General features: G+C 44.1%; 1 protein-coding gene across 1 annotated transcript in view; it reads left to right on the top strand.

Annotated features, from left to right (window-relative positions):
• The window catches only part of NAALADL1 (N-acetylated alpha-linked acidic dipeptidase like 1), a 208,604-nt gene that overhangs the window by 138,471 nt on the left and 52,944 nt on the right, over positions 1–17,189 (top strand). Inside the window, exons 15-17 of the mRNA XM_069207973.1 lie at positions 88–169; positions 5,013–5,186; positions 6,357–6,444. Of these exons, the coding sequence (XP_069064074.1) occupies positions 88–169; positions 5,013–5,186; positions 6,357–6,444 (344 nt within the window). The remainder of the gene's footprint in view (positions 1–87; positions 170–5,012; positions 5,187–6,356; positions 6,445–17,189) is intronic.

Raw genomic sequence — 17,189 nt, 5'->3', positions numbered from 1 at the left:
AGGCAGGGGTGCTGGGGAAGTCGCCGACCCTTTCACTGCAACTTTTCTGTGTATCCTCAACTACTTGCATTTGTTCTGTTCACACAGAGCAAGACGACTGCACGCATCTATCCTGCATATCACACCGCCTACGACACTTTCGACTACGCAAGCCGCTTCATTGATCCAGGTGAGTGATAATGCAAGGCTTTCTTGCTTACGAGACGAATGTGTAAGGTAGAACTGCTGCCTGGCTGGTGGGTAAGGTTCGTTGGTGGGTAAGGTTCGTTGTACATATGTTGAAAGGCAAGCTCTACCTAGGCATGCTTCAGTATTAATGTTTGTACACATCCCTGGACCGTTCTGCAGTGATTCCATCAGTGGCTTAGCAATGGTGCCAAGGTCCCTCTTGCAAGCAAAAAAAATAGCCCCTTCTCCCCCCCATTTAGATAGTTCAAGGTACAAACCATAACTGAGGTGCAAAGGGTCCCTCCGATCCCTGGACATCTGTGTCAATGGATCGGTTTCACTTTTGATAACTAAGTCATTGGATTCCTTTTTAAAAGTGACTTTCTTTTCAGAATGCCTAGTAATTTGTGCTATAGCAAGCATAGCCAATTCCTGAAAACTGCCTTTAGTATTACAGATGACTGATAAAGGAGGATTAACTGGAGATTAACAACTGGATTATTCCCAGAAGGATCTAAAAGATTTTCAGAAATTCACTATTCCTTCCTTGTCACGGCTTTCTTCCCATAGGAGGCAAACAAATTGGTCTGACGGGCAAACCTTCTTAGATACAAACTTGCATTTAAAAAAAAGTTTGCATGAAAACTTTCAAACACTCGCAGCTGAGAGGGAGTGGGGGGGCTGGGTTATCCACACTTACTAAAGGTATGCTTGTCCTCTTTATTTCACCATATTTGACCTCGTTCATGAAACCCAGGCTCATAGCTGCAGGTTGCAAAACCACTCTCCAGATGAAACATAGGGCCTAGCTGCCTCTCTGCGGCCTTACATCCGCTTCTTAGATTGAAGATGTTTGAAGTGTTTTTAATTTCAGAACATGTCTCTTATTTTAATTGTGACTTGATGACATATGTGGAATGAAATATTCGCTTTCTGAAATCGTCCTGTCTGTTTGGAAGTTGAGGCGAGAGCCCCCCTCGAGACCAGGAACAAGAAATGCCTCTTCGCATCCAATATCGACACCTACGCCTTCAGTGGGAGTGCCAAGAAAATTCAAGTTTTTGTGGAAATGGTGGTATGCACTAGAATCCTGAATATTCACGGCAATGAGACTCCTTGGTTTTCGGAAGACGTCTTTGTCAGGTAAAACCTGATGGATAAAGTTAGTGGAAAAAGCCCAGAATGTGGAGGAAAAATGCAGAAATCGGTGCGTGGACATACATTTCCATGTTAACTTCCCATTCTAAATAGCAGTCTTGTTAAGGTGTAGTAACACCGCACCTGGAATAAACCACATCCATGGATTGGGAATTTCCAAGTGCTTGCAGCTTCTGCAGTCAGGGGCCTAGACTCGTGACTGCTTCTGTAGTGTGCACAGACCATAATAAATCTAAGGAAACGGAGTTTTCTTAAAATAAACCAACATTGCGATCTGTCTAAGCGATAAATTCCTGCCTTTGGTAGGAGAATAAACACTTACATTGCGCTATTTTTGAGAGGGCTTGCTGTGTGTTGGGCAACATTGTAACAAATCGAGATGGAAAGTTCTGCTTTACATTTTTTTTTTGGGCTAGCAGCAGGACCATATTTATGTCATTTTTCAGTTGGTGAACCCGTGTGTGCTACTATTTTTTATCCGATAAAATTCAGTTTCTGATTCAGAATAAAGGTGTGACTGCTGATTGGTGCAAGGTACGCCACACCCACTGTAAAGAATCACTAAGGATTACTGATTCATAAACAGTGTTAGAATTGGAAAACAATAACGGTGGGAACCTAAAATAGGGAGGGCTTTGTCAGGCAAGGCAGTGTCAGAAGTTATGCATTCAGAGGTAGGCAACCTAACGTCTAATGTGTGCAAACATATATGCATTATTATTATTATTATTATTATCATAAACTCTGCTCTAAAGAAACTGACAATTAGAAAGGTAATATTAAAGTTTATTTGTCTCATATAGACTATAGTTTAAGAAAACCATCACTTTGCCTAATATAAATATTAATACCGGACATAAATAAATGTGAATACAGATGCGAACAATCAAAGATGGAGATGAGATGGGAAATGCGGTACCTACACCAAGCAAGAGACAAACTATTGAAAAATTATTTGCTTGTGAGCTATGCAGATTTGGAGCCTGGTTCAGATTGAAATGAAAGTCATTATTTGTCAATATTAGCACCTTTAGTTAATAATGCAGCACACCACCGCATAGAGGAGGAAAAGAGCCTCATAAAGCCCCTGCAGCAAGCCAGCTGCTCGGCAAAATCCCCACTTTGCCTGTGAGAGAGGCGGCTGCATTTGTCGAAGACATCCGGGGCATATCTACAAGCCCCTAGCGCCACCAGAGCATCACGCTCCAGTGGTGCTGTGCACTGCGCCGTATTGTCAAGGCAGCGCTGAGCCACTTTTTGTGGCTTTATGCCACCTTGTAAATATGGGCCCTCCAATGCAGTTTTCTGTGGCAGAGGGGCATGCAATGAGTTTTGCTGTGGGCGTTTCACTGCTACACCCATTGCTTTTTGAAACTGCCCCAGATTTATAAGAATTTGTAAATCTAAGGCAGCAGCAAAAACTAACGCCACACCAGGGGTGGCGTTAGCATGGCGCAAAAAGGAGAAATAGTTTTATTTCTCCTCGTTTTTGCTTTTTCCATGTGTGCTGCACTGTGCAGCACACACAGAAAGAGCAAAGCACCATGAGTGATTGCTTACATGTAGGAAGGTGTCCCTTCCTGCACATAAACAATCATTCAATAATGGTGATTTGCTACTTCTATGAGTGCTGCATTGTGCAGCACACACAGAAAAGTGCCAAATTGCCATTGTTGATTGTTTATGTGAGGGAAGGGACACCGTCCTGCACATAAGCAATCACTCATGGTGCTTTGCTCTTTCTGTGGAGAAGTGTGGCTCAATGGTTAGCGCGGCAGACCCTGATGCAGAAATCTGGCCCGGGACCAGGGTTCAATTCCTGCCTCGGTGGGTATTGGGCTCAATTTCCTTGGACCTGATCATTCTCGCATCGGTGCCTAATCTAATTCGTGGGTCACACTCTGTAGCAATAGCTTGCTTAATCTCCACAACAGCACTGAGATGCCTGGCTTCATCTTGGAGGTTGCCCAGGAGTGGGCACCTCACAGGAAAAAGCCAGCAGGGGTTCCACAGCTGTATGTGTACACCGCCTTGAGACCCTAACAGGTGAGTAGTGTGCTATACAAGTACAAAGTTTTCTGTGTGTCCTGCAGAACTCAGCACACATGGAAAATGCAAAAACAAGGAGAAATAAAAGTATTTCTCCTTGTTGTGCCATGCTAATGCCAACCCTGGGGTGGCGTTAGTTTTTGTCACTGCCTTATATTTACAAATTCTTGTAAATCTGGGGCAGTGTCAAAAACCAATGGGTGTTGCGGTGGAACACCTGGAAGGAACACCTCCTTGCACATAAACACTCATTCTCTTCATTACAGACACCCTTGCACTATGGTGCAAGGATGCCTGCTTTGGAGCTGGCTGCTAAACCTAGCACCAGCACTAGGGGAAACCAGGGGTGTACTGTATTTTTGTAAATAGGACGCATCCCTGTGTTTCAGAACTGATGCAGTGCTGCTAATTTTGGCGCAGTACCAGGCTGAGACAATTTCTTGTAAATCTGGTCCTTTATGGGAAAGAAGGGACACCTTCTTGCACATAAACAATCATTCCCTTTAACGCAGAAACCCTTGCACTTTGATGCAAGAGTGTCTGTGTTTGTACTGGCAGCTAAATGTTTGAGTCAGCGTTAGGGAAAACAATTTTTGTAAATACTGTGCATCCCTGCATTTCAGAACGGAAGCAGCGCTGCACTTCTAATTTAGGCACAGCACCACGCTGCACCAGTTTCTTATAAATCTGACACCGATGTCTCTGTACTGGGACAGAGATGAGGAAAGCTTCTGGCACTAGCCAAGATCCCAGTTCCGAGCACAAGCGATAATAGCTGCCAGAACGGGAATCATACACGTTCCCACAACATTTATGATTCATCTAGCCATAAATGTGCAAAATGTACAGGTTGCACCTGTACACACTTAAGTGTGCAGCACCCGCACAACTTTGTGGTGCTGATCATGTTTCCTTAACTCCCCATCGATGATTACAAACTCACCTGCTGGATCTGTGATATTTATCGATAGAAACCGATGCCATGGAGTTCGAAATGCACTTAGTGCAATAAATTCTGCCTTCATGAGATTTGCCATGAAAATTGGGATTTTGTGGATTTTGGTGCTTTCTGAACCAACATCCACACATCCTGGTATTTACCAGGCTTTTCCCACTGAATAGTTTAATAGGTGTGATATCCTGAACTGCCCCTTGGACAATGGTGGGAGTGTGCAGTTTATCGCAGTAAACTCTGGATTATTTATTATTCCGACCACAGGATTCGGAAAGAAACAAGCTCCTTTTATGTTGACTCTTCTCAAAAAGTATGCTTTGCAAGTTAAGTGTTTGTAAATTTGTGATATTCAACATTTATATTTTAAAGTTATTTTTGTCATGAAAAATTCTTCTTCTTCATATTCATTTCCTGAAAATATTGAGAAAAAGTGTCCACCTTTCCTCACTTTTGGTTGTAGTTGCACCGCGATCATTCAGATGTTAGTTCATGCATGGGAAAGCGGGTGAGCGGGTAGGTGTGCACTGCATTTTACTGTTCACGCATTTCAATGGGAAATTAACGTGTAACCTGGCAGGGAATGCAATAGATAATCATGTGGTGAAAGAACTTGCTACCACATGTGTGCATCTTGAGTTTGCTGTAACTGGCCAAGATTTCAAAATGACGCTTCTCCCTACAGGTTTCACCAGCCATCAAGCTGTGGCGAGGACAGCTGGAAACATCCTCCTGCGTTTGTCAGACAGCCTTATTCTTCCACTCAATGTCAGCGACTATGGGGAGACACTGGACACCTTCTACAAAGCTGCTTTCGCAGAGTACAACACTGGCCTGACAACATGCAGCATTACACTGAGTGAGTAGGAGTGGGGTTGTCTACTGTAGATTGGTGGGGAGAGACATAAAGTTCTTTCTTGAGTGAAGAAAGTTATCAAGTTGTCACTTTCAGGGTTGGGGGTACAATGAAGTCATCACCTTTAGGAAAATATAAACTTTGGAACTTTTGTGCCGTTTCCATGGGGATTCTTGGACTAAAATGAAGAAAATAATGCAATCACTTGAAATTATTTCATTGGAAATTAAACATGATGAGTGTTTAAATGCGGAATACAAAAAAGTGATGGGTGGAATGCTTGAATTAATCTCAGCCATTGATAATAATTACACACTGGGTGGCATCTAGCCCATTGTTTTTGTTTTTTGTACACCATGCCACCTTAGACAGGAACAGAGCTCATCTCTGAGCCTTTCCTCTCCCCTCGCTCATTTACGATGGCGGTCCACTCACTGGTGCTCTCTCACATTGATGATAGAAATGAAATGCTGACTGGCTACTGAAGTGTGTTCTGTTTTCTTTGAAGGTCTGCTTAATTCCACGACCTGTCTTGCTATGCAAAGAGGATAGAGCAAACGTATGACTGCTTTCCTCAACTCTCAACACTCTCCTTTTGGAAGTACAATTTACATTGGCCTGCCGCTCTTATAAAGCTTTAGTCCTTTACCAACCCACATTTATGGCTGCCATTTTGCTTCTATCAGGGGCATTATAGTTGTCAGTTACATCAAATCAATCACATCTATAAACTCAATCTTTTTTTAAGCCATAACTAGGCTTACTCCTAGCTTACCTTTCCTCCCTCATTGAGTTTCTATCCTCCAACACATTTCTGCAGGGAATTGTATGAACTATGATTTTAAGTTTCACGACTGATGATTTTTTTCTATTCAGGCAATATGTAACAAAAAAAACAAAGTACAGTGTGTGAGAAATAACATTTCAATATCTCAATTTGTATCCCTTATATATTTTCTCTAGGCTTGCATCTCTTACAACACTGCTACTATATATTGTCAGTCCTCGGACTTCTGAACCTCTGTAGTGGTGCATATTGCACACTTTACTGAAGACGACCCATCCATTGGGAGGCACCCATGCCCTGCATTTCCGGGGCTCTTTGCATTGAAACACTCACTATTGTGTTTTTCCATTTCTAGTCTTACAACTTTCTTGTTTTTCCTTTTGAAGCCCCTCTCGGAGACGCAATTGACAGGTTCAAAACTGCAGCTGCCAGCATTAACCAGCAGATAGTGTCCCTGCAGCAAGATGACCAGAGGTGAGTGGCAGCACAAAGGCGTTCTCCCTGCACATCAGTCTGTCAGCACCATAGTGTGATGATCAGAGAAAGAGAGATCCTGCTTCTATGGCCCTATCATGGGAGCGTGTGTTGGAGGGTGGGATGTGTGTGTGTTCCTGAGTCCACAACATTCATCAGATTGAAATCTCATTGTCCCCATCTGGTCTAAGAAGATCACTATGTAGCTGTCTCTATTATGGCCAGTCTGCTCACCCAGCACAGCCCCTGGACCAGTGAGCTCTCTCATATGTCTTCAAGCCAGTAAGTTCACCTTGTTTCTTTGATGACTTCCAGTACAGGGACCATGTGATCTTTTAGTACCTTCTTGCAGGTCACTAGGTGCCCTTACTATCCCCTCCAAATCAGGGAATCCGGCTTATTTGTGTTGACTATTATATAGGACAGGCCATACTGTTTAGCTGTCCTTCATAAGGATATTTTATTCAGTGTTTCACTTTACTTCGAGGAATTCAACTAGATCTCCAAGGTATATCTGCATCTTCAGGACTGGCTCTGTAAGAGATGATCTGCGGCACACTATCACACTTTATGCTACATGCTATCAGTATCAGAGCAGCAGCCCAGGAGAAGACCATTGCACCACAGACTGGCCTTTCCACTCCCACTAAAGTCCATCTCACCGAAGGTGCAACAATGGCGAACAATCCTTCAGCCACGGAGCGAACAGTGCAGCCAACAAGCAACCAACTTCCAAAGGGTTAGGAAGAGGGAGGTCATCCATTACAACAAATGGTTTAAAAATCAGACAAAAAGTGCATGTTGCAAAACATATACCAATTTATGCTAACCAAATGTCTTTGACTTAAAACATTTTTCTAAAGAGAATAGAGCTCCTCAAGATAAAGTTATGCATGGGGTTGGAATTACCAGGCTGGTTTTATTTAACTCATCAGATAGTACGTGGATGCTTTAAATAACTTGACATTTTTAAATTACAGCTTGTTAAATCTGTGGAAAAACATACTATATTTACGTACCATGCAGATTTTGGTGCGTTAAATACCAAAATCCACATTATCAACCAAAACACTTGTGATAGGTGCTGTTTATCCCACCTGATAAATAACGAACCCCGTAGTATCGTTATTTACCAGGTGCGATAAACAACACCTATGTGGTACCCAGATGTGGAAATTAGAAAAGAGAGTACGTACGAGTATAATTAAGGCTTTTCATTTTACGTTTTTTCTGTTTTTTTACAGAGAAATACAGACAAAAAACATATTTTCTTGTATTTGTTTAAAAAGAAAAAATGATCTGCTTTACCCTTACTTATTATGTATCATTAAAGTCTTCCAGGCCAATACCTCTCCAGAGTGACAGCGCGGAGGGTTTAAAAAGAGCTTAAATGTGCATTTTTTATGTGCACATTTTTAAACTGTAATGCTAATATTGGCATTTGTGTTTATTATGTATATTTGACTGCTCATAGAGCTAAAACTCGACAAGAATCAAGGAACAGGTACATATTTATTGGTTAACTAAAGGTGGAAATATACTATATATAAATGAATTTGATTATGAAACACAAATTAATATTGATATATGCTAATGATGTGGGCAAAAAATAATTATGGCTCAAGGCAGGTGTAAATATTCAAAAACATATACCATAATACCTAGATCCATTGGTATACTCCAGTACTGAATGGTTTATAACATTAAGCCACAGATAATACTGAGTTACTAGTACAAAACAGAGCCATTGATGAGGATGTACCTTTGACAACACGGAGCCTCTAATGATGATGAGTCACGTTATCCTAAGCCACAGATAATTCTCAGCCAAAATTGTGAGTTCCTAATAATACGTGACCATTAATAATAATAAGACATTGACAAAATAGTGCCATCAATAATAGAGATCCACAGATAATATCCGATAGTAGTTTATACTGAGCCAGTAATATTACGTAGCTACTAGTATTAATGGATGTCTAAAGTACTGACCGTTTACTGACACCGAATCTCTCCAGATTTTGAGCTACTAATGTTAATGCATTGTTGGTGGTCAGTGTGCCGAGCTAGCCATGATATAAGGGTTGTGCAAAATGGATTTTTTTGTTACAATTTGCAACATTCTGTTTTTTTTCTGTGAAGTTATGCTTTTGGAGAGAAGTGTAGTCTGCTGATATCTCTCATCTCTTTTTCATGCAATGTTCAATGAACATAACAAGCAATGGCACAGCCAATAGATCTCACCTATTTTAGAGCGATTGGCTTTGGCAATGTGGTTTAACATTGTTGTACAAAGCAGTGTTGCTGCTTTTGAGGGTGGCTAAAAATTAGTGTAGTGGAGTTGGGTAGAGTGGGGTAGACTAGAGTGCAGTAGGTTGGGGTTGATTGGAGTGGGGTAGATTGTGGGAGACAGGGGTAGAGTGGAGAGGGGTAGATTGGGATAGAGTGGAGTGGGGAAGTGTAGGGTAGATTAGGGTAGGTTGTACAGGATAGATTGGGGCATATTGGAGTGGGATAGATTGTTGTAGATTATAGTGGAGCAGAGAGGGATAGACTGGAAGGCGGTAGGGTCAGTAGTTGCTCGCGGGCCACAAAAGGGGCGGGGTGGGGAGGAGCGGCAGGAAAAATAAATTAAATTTAATTAAAAAAAAACACTTACCTCTTCGACGCGGTCTCCCGCGTGCTCCTCTGTCCCTCATCCCTGCTGCAGGCACAGGCTCCGAGCCTGCCTTGCGGCCAATCCTTATGCTGCCCAGAGCAGTGTCAGGATTGGCTGGGAGCGCCCTAATGGGTAGATTGAAGTTGCATGGGGTGGAGAGGAGGGGGGTAGATTGGAGTGAGGGAGTGGGACTTCTTAGGGTAGAATAGGGCAGGGTAGATTGGAAAGGCGTGGGTGGATTAGGGTAGATTGGAGTGTAATGGGTAGATCTGAGTAGAGTTTGGTAGATTGAAGTGGGGTAGATTAGAGTGGGGTAGAGTGGAGTGGGGCAGATTGGGGTAGAGTGATGGGGGGGAGATTGGGGTAGAGTAGCAGTGGGGTGGATTGGGGTGGAGTAGGGTAGACTGGAGTGGGGTAATTTGGAGTTGATGGGGGTAGAGTTGGGTAGGTTGGGGAGGACTGTGTAGAGTGAAGTGGGGTTGATTGGAGTGGTATAGATTGGGGTAGACTGAAGTGGAGTGTTATAGATTGGATCAGAGTGGGGAGATTTGGGTAGATTAGAGTGGGATCGATTGAAATGGGGTAGTCTGGAGTGGAATGTGGTAGACTGGAGTAAATTGGAGTCGGACAGATTAAAGTGGAGTTGTATAGATTGGGGTAGATTGGAGTCAGGTAGCATCGGTTGAGGTAGATTGGTGTGGTGTGGATTGGGGTAGATTGGGTTGTATTGGGTTAATTTGGGTAGAGTGGAGTAGATTGGAGTGGGGTAGAGTAGGAGTGGGGAAGATGTGAGTGGTGTGGGGTAGTTTGAGGTAGCTTGTAGTGGAATGGAGTGGGGTAGACTGAGGTAGATTGGGGTAGAATGGAATGGGGTAGATTAGGGTAAATTAGAGTGGGGTGGGGTATACTGGAGTCAGGTACAATGGATTGGGGTAGATTGGAATGGGGTGGATTGGGGTAGTTGTGGTGTATTGGGTTGAACTGGTGTGGAGTGGGGTAGATTAGAGTGGGGTAGAGTGGGTTGGGGCAGATAGGAGTGGGGTGGATTTGGGTAGACTGGAGTGTATTGGTTTAAACTGGGGTGAAGTTAAGTAGATTAGAGTAGAGTACAGTGGAGTGGGGTAGATTGGGGCATACTATAGTGAACTAGAGTTGGGTAGATTTCAGCAGATTTAGTGGAGTGGAGTGGCGTGGGGTAAATTGGGGTAGACTGTGGTGGATTAGGGTTGATTGAGTGGATTGGGGTAGACTGGAGTGTAGTGTAGTAGATTAGGGTAGAATGAGAGGTTGATAAATTGGGGTGGGGTGCATTATAGTCAGGCAGAGTAGGTTGGGGTAGATTAGAGTGGGGTAGATTGGGATGTATTGGGTTAATTTGGGTAGAGTGGAGTAGATTGGAGTGGGGTAGAGTAGGAGTGGGGAAGATGATGTGAGTGGTGTGGGGTAGTTTGAGGTAGCTTGTAGTGGAATGGAGTGGGGTAGACTGAGGTAGATTGGAGTAGAATGGAATGGGGTAGATTGGGGTAAATTAGAGTGGGGTGGGGTATACTGGAGTCAGGTACAATGGTTTGGGGTAGATTGGAATGGGGTGGATTGGGGTAGGTTGTGGTGTATTGGGTTGAACTGGTGTGGAGTGGGGTAGATTATAGTGGGGTAGAGTGGGTTGGGGCAGATAGGAGTGGGGTGGATTCGGGTAGACTGGAGTGTATTGGGTTAAACTGGGGTGAAGTTAAGTAGATTAGAGTAGAGTACAGTGGAGTGGGGTAGATTGGGGCATACTATAGTGAACTAGAGTTGGGTAGATTTCAGCAGATTTAGTGGAGTGGAGTGGCGTGGGGTAAATTGGGGTAGACTGTGGTGGATTAGGGTTGATTGAGTGGATTGGGGTAGACTGGAGTGGAGTGTAGTAGATTAGGGTAGAATGAGAGGTTGATAAATTGGGGTGGGGTGTATTATAGTCAGGCAGAGTAGGTTGGGGTAGATTAGAGTAGTGTAGATTGGGATGTATTGGGTTAATTTGGGTAGAGTGGAGTAGATTGGAGTGGGGTAGAGTAGGAGTGGGGAAGATGATGTGAGTGGTGTGGGGTAGTTTGAGGTAGCTTGTAGTGGAATGGAGTGGGGTAGACTGAGGTAGATTGGGGTAGAATGGAATGGGGTAGATTGGGGTAAATTAGAGTGGGGTGGGGTATACTGGAGTCAGGTACAATGGTTTGGGGTAGATTGGAATGGGGTGGATTGGGGTAGGTTGTGGTGTATTGGGTTGAACTGGTGTGGAGTGGGGTAGATTATAGTGGGGTAGAGTGGGTTGGGGCAGATAGGAGTGGGGTGGATTCGGGTAGACTGGAGTGTATTGGGTTAAACTGGGGTGAAGTTAAGTAGATTAGAGTAGAGTACAGTGGAGTGGGGTAGATTGGGGCATACTATAGTGAACTAGAGTTGGGTAGATTTCAGCAGATTTAGTGGAGTGGAGTGGGGTAAATTGGGGTAGACTGTGGTGGATTGGGGTTGATTGAGTGGATTGGGGTAGACTGGAGTGGAGTGTAGTAGATTAGGGTAGAATGAGAGGTTGATAAATTGGGGCGGGGTGCATTGTAGTCAGGCAGAGTAGGTTGGGGTAGATTAGAGTGGGGTAGATTGGGTTGTATTGGGTTAAATCGGTATGCAGTGGTGTAGGTTGGAGTGGGGTAGGGTGGGCTGGGGTGGATTGGAGTGTGGTGTATTGGGTTAAATTGGGGTGGAGTGAGGTAGTTTGGTCTGTGGTAGGGTGGAGTGGGGTACATTGGAGTGAAGTGGAGTAAATTGGGATAGACTGAAGTTGACTGGAGTGGGGTAGATTGGGGTAGATTGGAGTGGGGTGGATTGTGGTAGATTGGGGTGGATTGGGTTAAATTGGTGTACATTTGGGCGGAGTGGGCCAGATTGGAGTGAAGTGGGATGAATGGAGTGGAGTGGGGTAGATTGGGGTTAAGTGGACTGGGGTAGACTGGAGTGGGGTGAGGTAGATTGGAGTGGAGTGGGGCGGGGTAGATTGGAGTGGAGTAGGTCGGGGTAGACTGTAGTGGAAAGGAGTGGGGTAGATTGGAGTGGATTGGAGTGGAGTGGATTGTGGTTGATTGGAGTAGAGTGAGTAAGACTGGGGCTGATTGAAGTGAGGTAGATTTGGGTAGATTGGAGTGGGGTAGAGTACACTGGAGTGGGGTAGAGTGGGGACTGGTGGAGTGGGGTAGATTGGAGTAGGGTAGATTTTGATAGAGCGGAGTGCAGTCAGGTAGATTGGGGTAGAGTGGAGTAGGGTAGATTGGTATGGAGCGGGGCAGCTTGGAGTGAAGTAGGGTAGATTGAGGTGGAGAGGAGTGTGGTAGATTGGGGTAGAGTAGAGTGTGGTAGATTAGAGTGGGGCGAGGTAAATTGGACTCAGATACATTGGGGTGGGATAGATTTGAGTGGGGTAAAGTGGGGCGGATTGGAGAGGAATGGGTTAGATTGGAGTGGAGTGGAGATTGGAGTGGAGTCAGATAAACTGGAGTGGAAAGGGTAGATTAGAGTGGAGTGAAGCAGATTGGAGTGGAGTCAGATAAACTGTAGTAGATTGGAGTGGAGTGGGTTAGATTGTTTTGGACTGTTGGAGTGAGGTGGATTGGGGTAGTTTGGAGTGGTGTAGGTTTCAGTGGAGTGGGGTAGATTGAGTGAAGTAAATTGGGGTAGACGAGTGGGTTGGGATGAGTGGCGTAGATGGAGTAGATTGGAGTAGAGTGGGGTAGATTGGAATAGAGTGGGGTAGATTGGAATGGAGTGGGTTATAGTGGGGTAGATTGAGTGGAGTAGGGTAGATTAGGTTGGAGTGGGGTAGGTTACAATGGTGTAGATTGGACTGGAGTAGGGTAGAGAGGATTAGAGTGAGGTTGATTAAGGGGACTGGAGTGATTAAAAATTGGGTTAGATTACAGTGGAGTGGAGTAGAGAGGAGTGGAGTGAGGTAGACTGAAGTGAAGTGGTGTAGATTGGGTGGATAGGAGGGGCGTAGATAAGGGGCAGATACAGTGGGATAGATTGTGATAGATTGGAGTGGGGTAGATTGTGGTAGATTGAAATGGGGTAGACTGGGGTACCTTGGAGTTGCAGTGGAGTGGAGTAAATTGGGTTGCACTGGAGTAGGGTGGTTTGTAGTTGACTGGAGTGGGGTAGATTTTAGTAGACTAGAGTTAGGCCGATTGGAGTAGACTGGAGTGGAGTGGGGTACATCTAAGTGGAGTGGGAAAGATTACAGTGAAGTGGATATTGAAGTGGTGGGATGGACTGGAGAAGAGTGAGGTAGATTGTGATGGATTGGATAAGAGTGGAATGGGGTAGATTGGAGTGTGCTGGAATGAGGTATATTGGAGTGGACTTGAGTGGGATAGTTTGGAGTGGAATAGAGATAGGACTGGAGTTGGGTAAATTGGGGTGGAGTAGATTGGAGTGGGTGAAGTGGGTTAGATTGGAGTGGAATGGGTAAATTGGAGTGGGGTAGATTGAAATGGGGTAGATTGGAGTGAAGTGAACTGAGGAAGAGTGGGGTATAGTGTAGTCAAATGGGGTAGAGCGCTGTGGATTGTTGTAGATTGGGGTAGAGCGGTGAGGAGTGGATTGGGGTAGATTGAGTGGATTCGGGTTGGGTAGATTGGAGTGGAAAAGGTAGATTGGATTGGGGAAGATTGAAGGGGAGTGAGCTAGGTTGGGTGGGGTAGATTGGAGAGGAGTTGGGTAGTTTGTTTTAGATTGAGTGGCGAAGGGTACATTGGAGTAGAGTGAGGTAGAGTGGAGTGGGTTAGATTGGAGAGGAATGGGGTGGGCTGGATAGATTGGAGTGGGGTGAATATGGTAGATTGTCATGGGATGGATTTGAGAAGAGTGGGGTAAATTGGAGTGGAGCAGATTGGGGGTAGACTGGATTGGCTGTGGATGAGTGGGTGGACTGGGGTAGACTGGAGTGGGGTAGATTGGAATGGAGTGATGTAGAATGGAGTGCAGTGTGGTAGACTGAAGTAGACTGGGTTAGATTATAGTGGAGTGACATAGATTGGGTAGGTTGTAATGGAGTAGATTGGGGTAGATTGAAGTGGAGTGGTGTAGATTGGAGTGAATTAGATTGGAGTCGGTGGGGTAAATTGGGGTGTAGTGGAGTGGGGTAGATTGTGGTAGACTGGAATGGAGTACACTGGGGTAGACTGCAGTGGAGTGGGCTAGATTGGAGTGGGGTGGTGCAAGTAGTGTGGAGTGAAGGGGCGTAGAGTAGAGTGGAGCGAGTGTTGAAGAGTGACGTGTTGTAGTGTCTTATGGTGGAGGGACATGTTATTGAATGCCGTGGAGTAGAGTGGCTCGGAGTGGATTGCCATAGCATGGAGTGGCATGAAGTGGCATAGGGTGGCATAGAATAGAGTGGCATAAATAGAGTGGAGTTGTGTAGAGTGGCATATTGCAGACTATGTATGGTGTGGTAGTGCACTATCATTATATACAACACAGTTACAAATGAAATGACAACTACATTTGCTCAGACATGCACTTTTACTGTGCACAAACGATAATGTGTGGAAATGTCATCACCTACTGTACTGATGTGTTTTGATAGTATTCAAATATTTGTTTCCACCACACTTCAGAATATCAAAATAATTGATTCATTTGTACTTTCATAGTTCTGATAAATGCTGAAATATTAGCACAGTTCATTTACAGACATTTAATTTTTGTTTTGTGCTTACAAAAAATCCTTCCTTTCACAGTAAAATTGTCACATAAATGCTCTCACTTTGAAGTCAGAGAAAGAAAAGTAAACACCAAGCTCCCTCAGAAGATAGAACCTAACATTTGACCTCTGGCTTTGAATGCACAGAAAATATGACAAGATAAGAACAACATTTAAATGCTTGTTTTCGGAAAGCGAGCACTCAGAAGATCATAGTAAATAGGCGATGCTCCTCAGGAGGCATGAACTGAAGCTGGACAGCCTAAAAATAATAAAGCCAGCAAATAGATAGCAAGCAACTGTGAGTTACAAACCACAAAGCCATTTGTAAGAACTGGATATAACTCATTCACAGGGAAGCTTTCAGAATGCCCACAAGAAGTTAGAAAGCCAGACAGCTGCACTGTCTAGTCGGCTTCAAACTAAAAAAGACTTGTGAGATACTGGCAGGAGACCGGTTCAAGCAGAAAATGTCTCTCAGCAAGACATTTTCTGCTTAAACGAGATTCCTGTGTGCAAAAAAAAATTGATGTGGGCAACCGCATCAAACATATGAGAAACTGGCTGACATTTAAACATCCCACCAGTAAATTAATCTTTTACACAATGGGTATTGCTGAGAGCCGCTCTCGCTCTGCTTGGCCCCACATTGTGCCCTCTAATACGATAGCATTGCATGACTGTAATTTTTCTATTTGAGATCTTAATATCTTAAGCTGTGACACCAATATGAATGGCAATTGTTGATAAGAGGTCACAACTAGAGAACTGCGTGGTTTAACCCTGCTATACAGATGCCAACCTCCAATAGCTTCCTTGTTACATTGTCTAGCAATAGACCATCTAACAAAAAAATCAACGAATTTCAAGTCCAATCAGATGATGCTTAATAAAGGTTTTATTATTAATGGGCATTGTAATTTCTGATTGTAGTAGCCCACGTTTACACCACATGACACATGATATGTTAATTTACTCTGTGATCAATCATAATAAGAGATCCTTCCGTAAGAGTCATCAAGTTGGCCTGTACCAGTCCAGTTTTCTGGGGCCTCTGTGACTCAAGGGCAGTTAGGCAAACCTTGTGACAAATGTTTCTGCCAAACTTGAAAGCAGAGGGACCAGTTCCTATTGCAAGCTCACTGAATTGTCAAGTACCTCATCTTTAGCTTTGACTTTCAGGTCGTCACAAAGTTTAGAGTCAAAGTTTACTCTTAGAGGGCAAGGTTGGGTAGAATGTCTGGCTCAGCTGGCACATATGGGGCTCACAATAAATAAAGAGCATAAATTAGTGTTTAGCGGATGTCACAATGTGGCGCATGTCCTGTCCGCCACCTTTCAGGTGCGTTATAGCGTATGGCACTTGGAATAAGGAGGATGGGCTATCAATAAACTTTTGATGAAGTAGCCCATCCACCAAAATCCAAGGGCCACAATCTTCATGCAGTATTGTCTTTTTTTTAAAAACAAATCATGTTTATTTTAGTAATACATATTTCTCAGGAACCTTAATATGTTCGATGGCACAATCATGACTCTTAATGCATATCCCATTGCTCAGTAATTTCTCTACCCTCCTGAAGATATGGTTACTTAAAAGCCTGGACACAGCTACAAACATAATTCTCAGCCAAATGCGAAGTGCAGCACAATGGCTTCACTACCTGAATTAGTTGTCCGCTGTTGCACTTCATCTGTGTGGACCAATACTGCTCTGCTTGGCACTGCCAGAGTTGGGCAGGGCTCATGCAATTCTTTGATAGCTGACTGTGGAAAGGTGTGACAGTTACGGATTGAGAGAAAGAGAATGTGAGCAGTGGTGGTGGAGGCACGCTGATCTTCACACACACACACTGACAGCTATTTTATAGGAAGGATTGGGCTCACAGGGGCATGCACAGTGATGGCACAGTGAAAGACACTTGGCTCTCGCAGACTACGGGCTGTTGAAGTTGGTCTCACCAAGCAGCAATAGGGTCTGAAGCGCAATGATTCTCACACAGTGTCCATACCACTTACAAATGAGATCTCTGGCAGCTCGGCAATGGATTGCATGATTTGCTTTGAGAATATCAAGTCCTTCATCTTCCTCTCAGCACCACTGTGAATCACTGGCTTTGGGCTTTTGGCTGACTATAGAAAATCTTAGAAGTAAGGCAAGTCTCCTCCTAGTCTCTTTCTGATACAGCAGCATCAATGTCTTTTCCACAGTCCACAGCCCTTTTCCACAGACCTTATTCCTCCAAGGGAGGCAGACAACAATTCTGCCTTTGTTTTTTTCTTCCTCTGCAGAGGTGCCCAGAGCTTTTTGAGTAAAAGGTAAACACTGAGTAAGCCAAATGGTCAGTTTAGATCAGG

Source organism: Pleurodeles waltl, chromosome 9 (assembly GCF_031143425.1).
Source record: "Pleurodeles waltl isolate 20211129_DDA chromosome 9, aPleWal1.hap1.20221129, whole genome shotgun sequence".
NCBI classification, from domain to species: Eukaryota; Metazoa; Chordata; class Amphibia; order Caudata; family Salamandridae; genus Pleurodeles; species Pleurodeles waltl.
The sequence above is the reverse complement of the archived record's forward strand: the minus strand, read 5'-3'. Positions and strand labels throughout refer to the sequence as shown.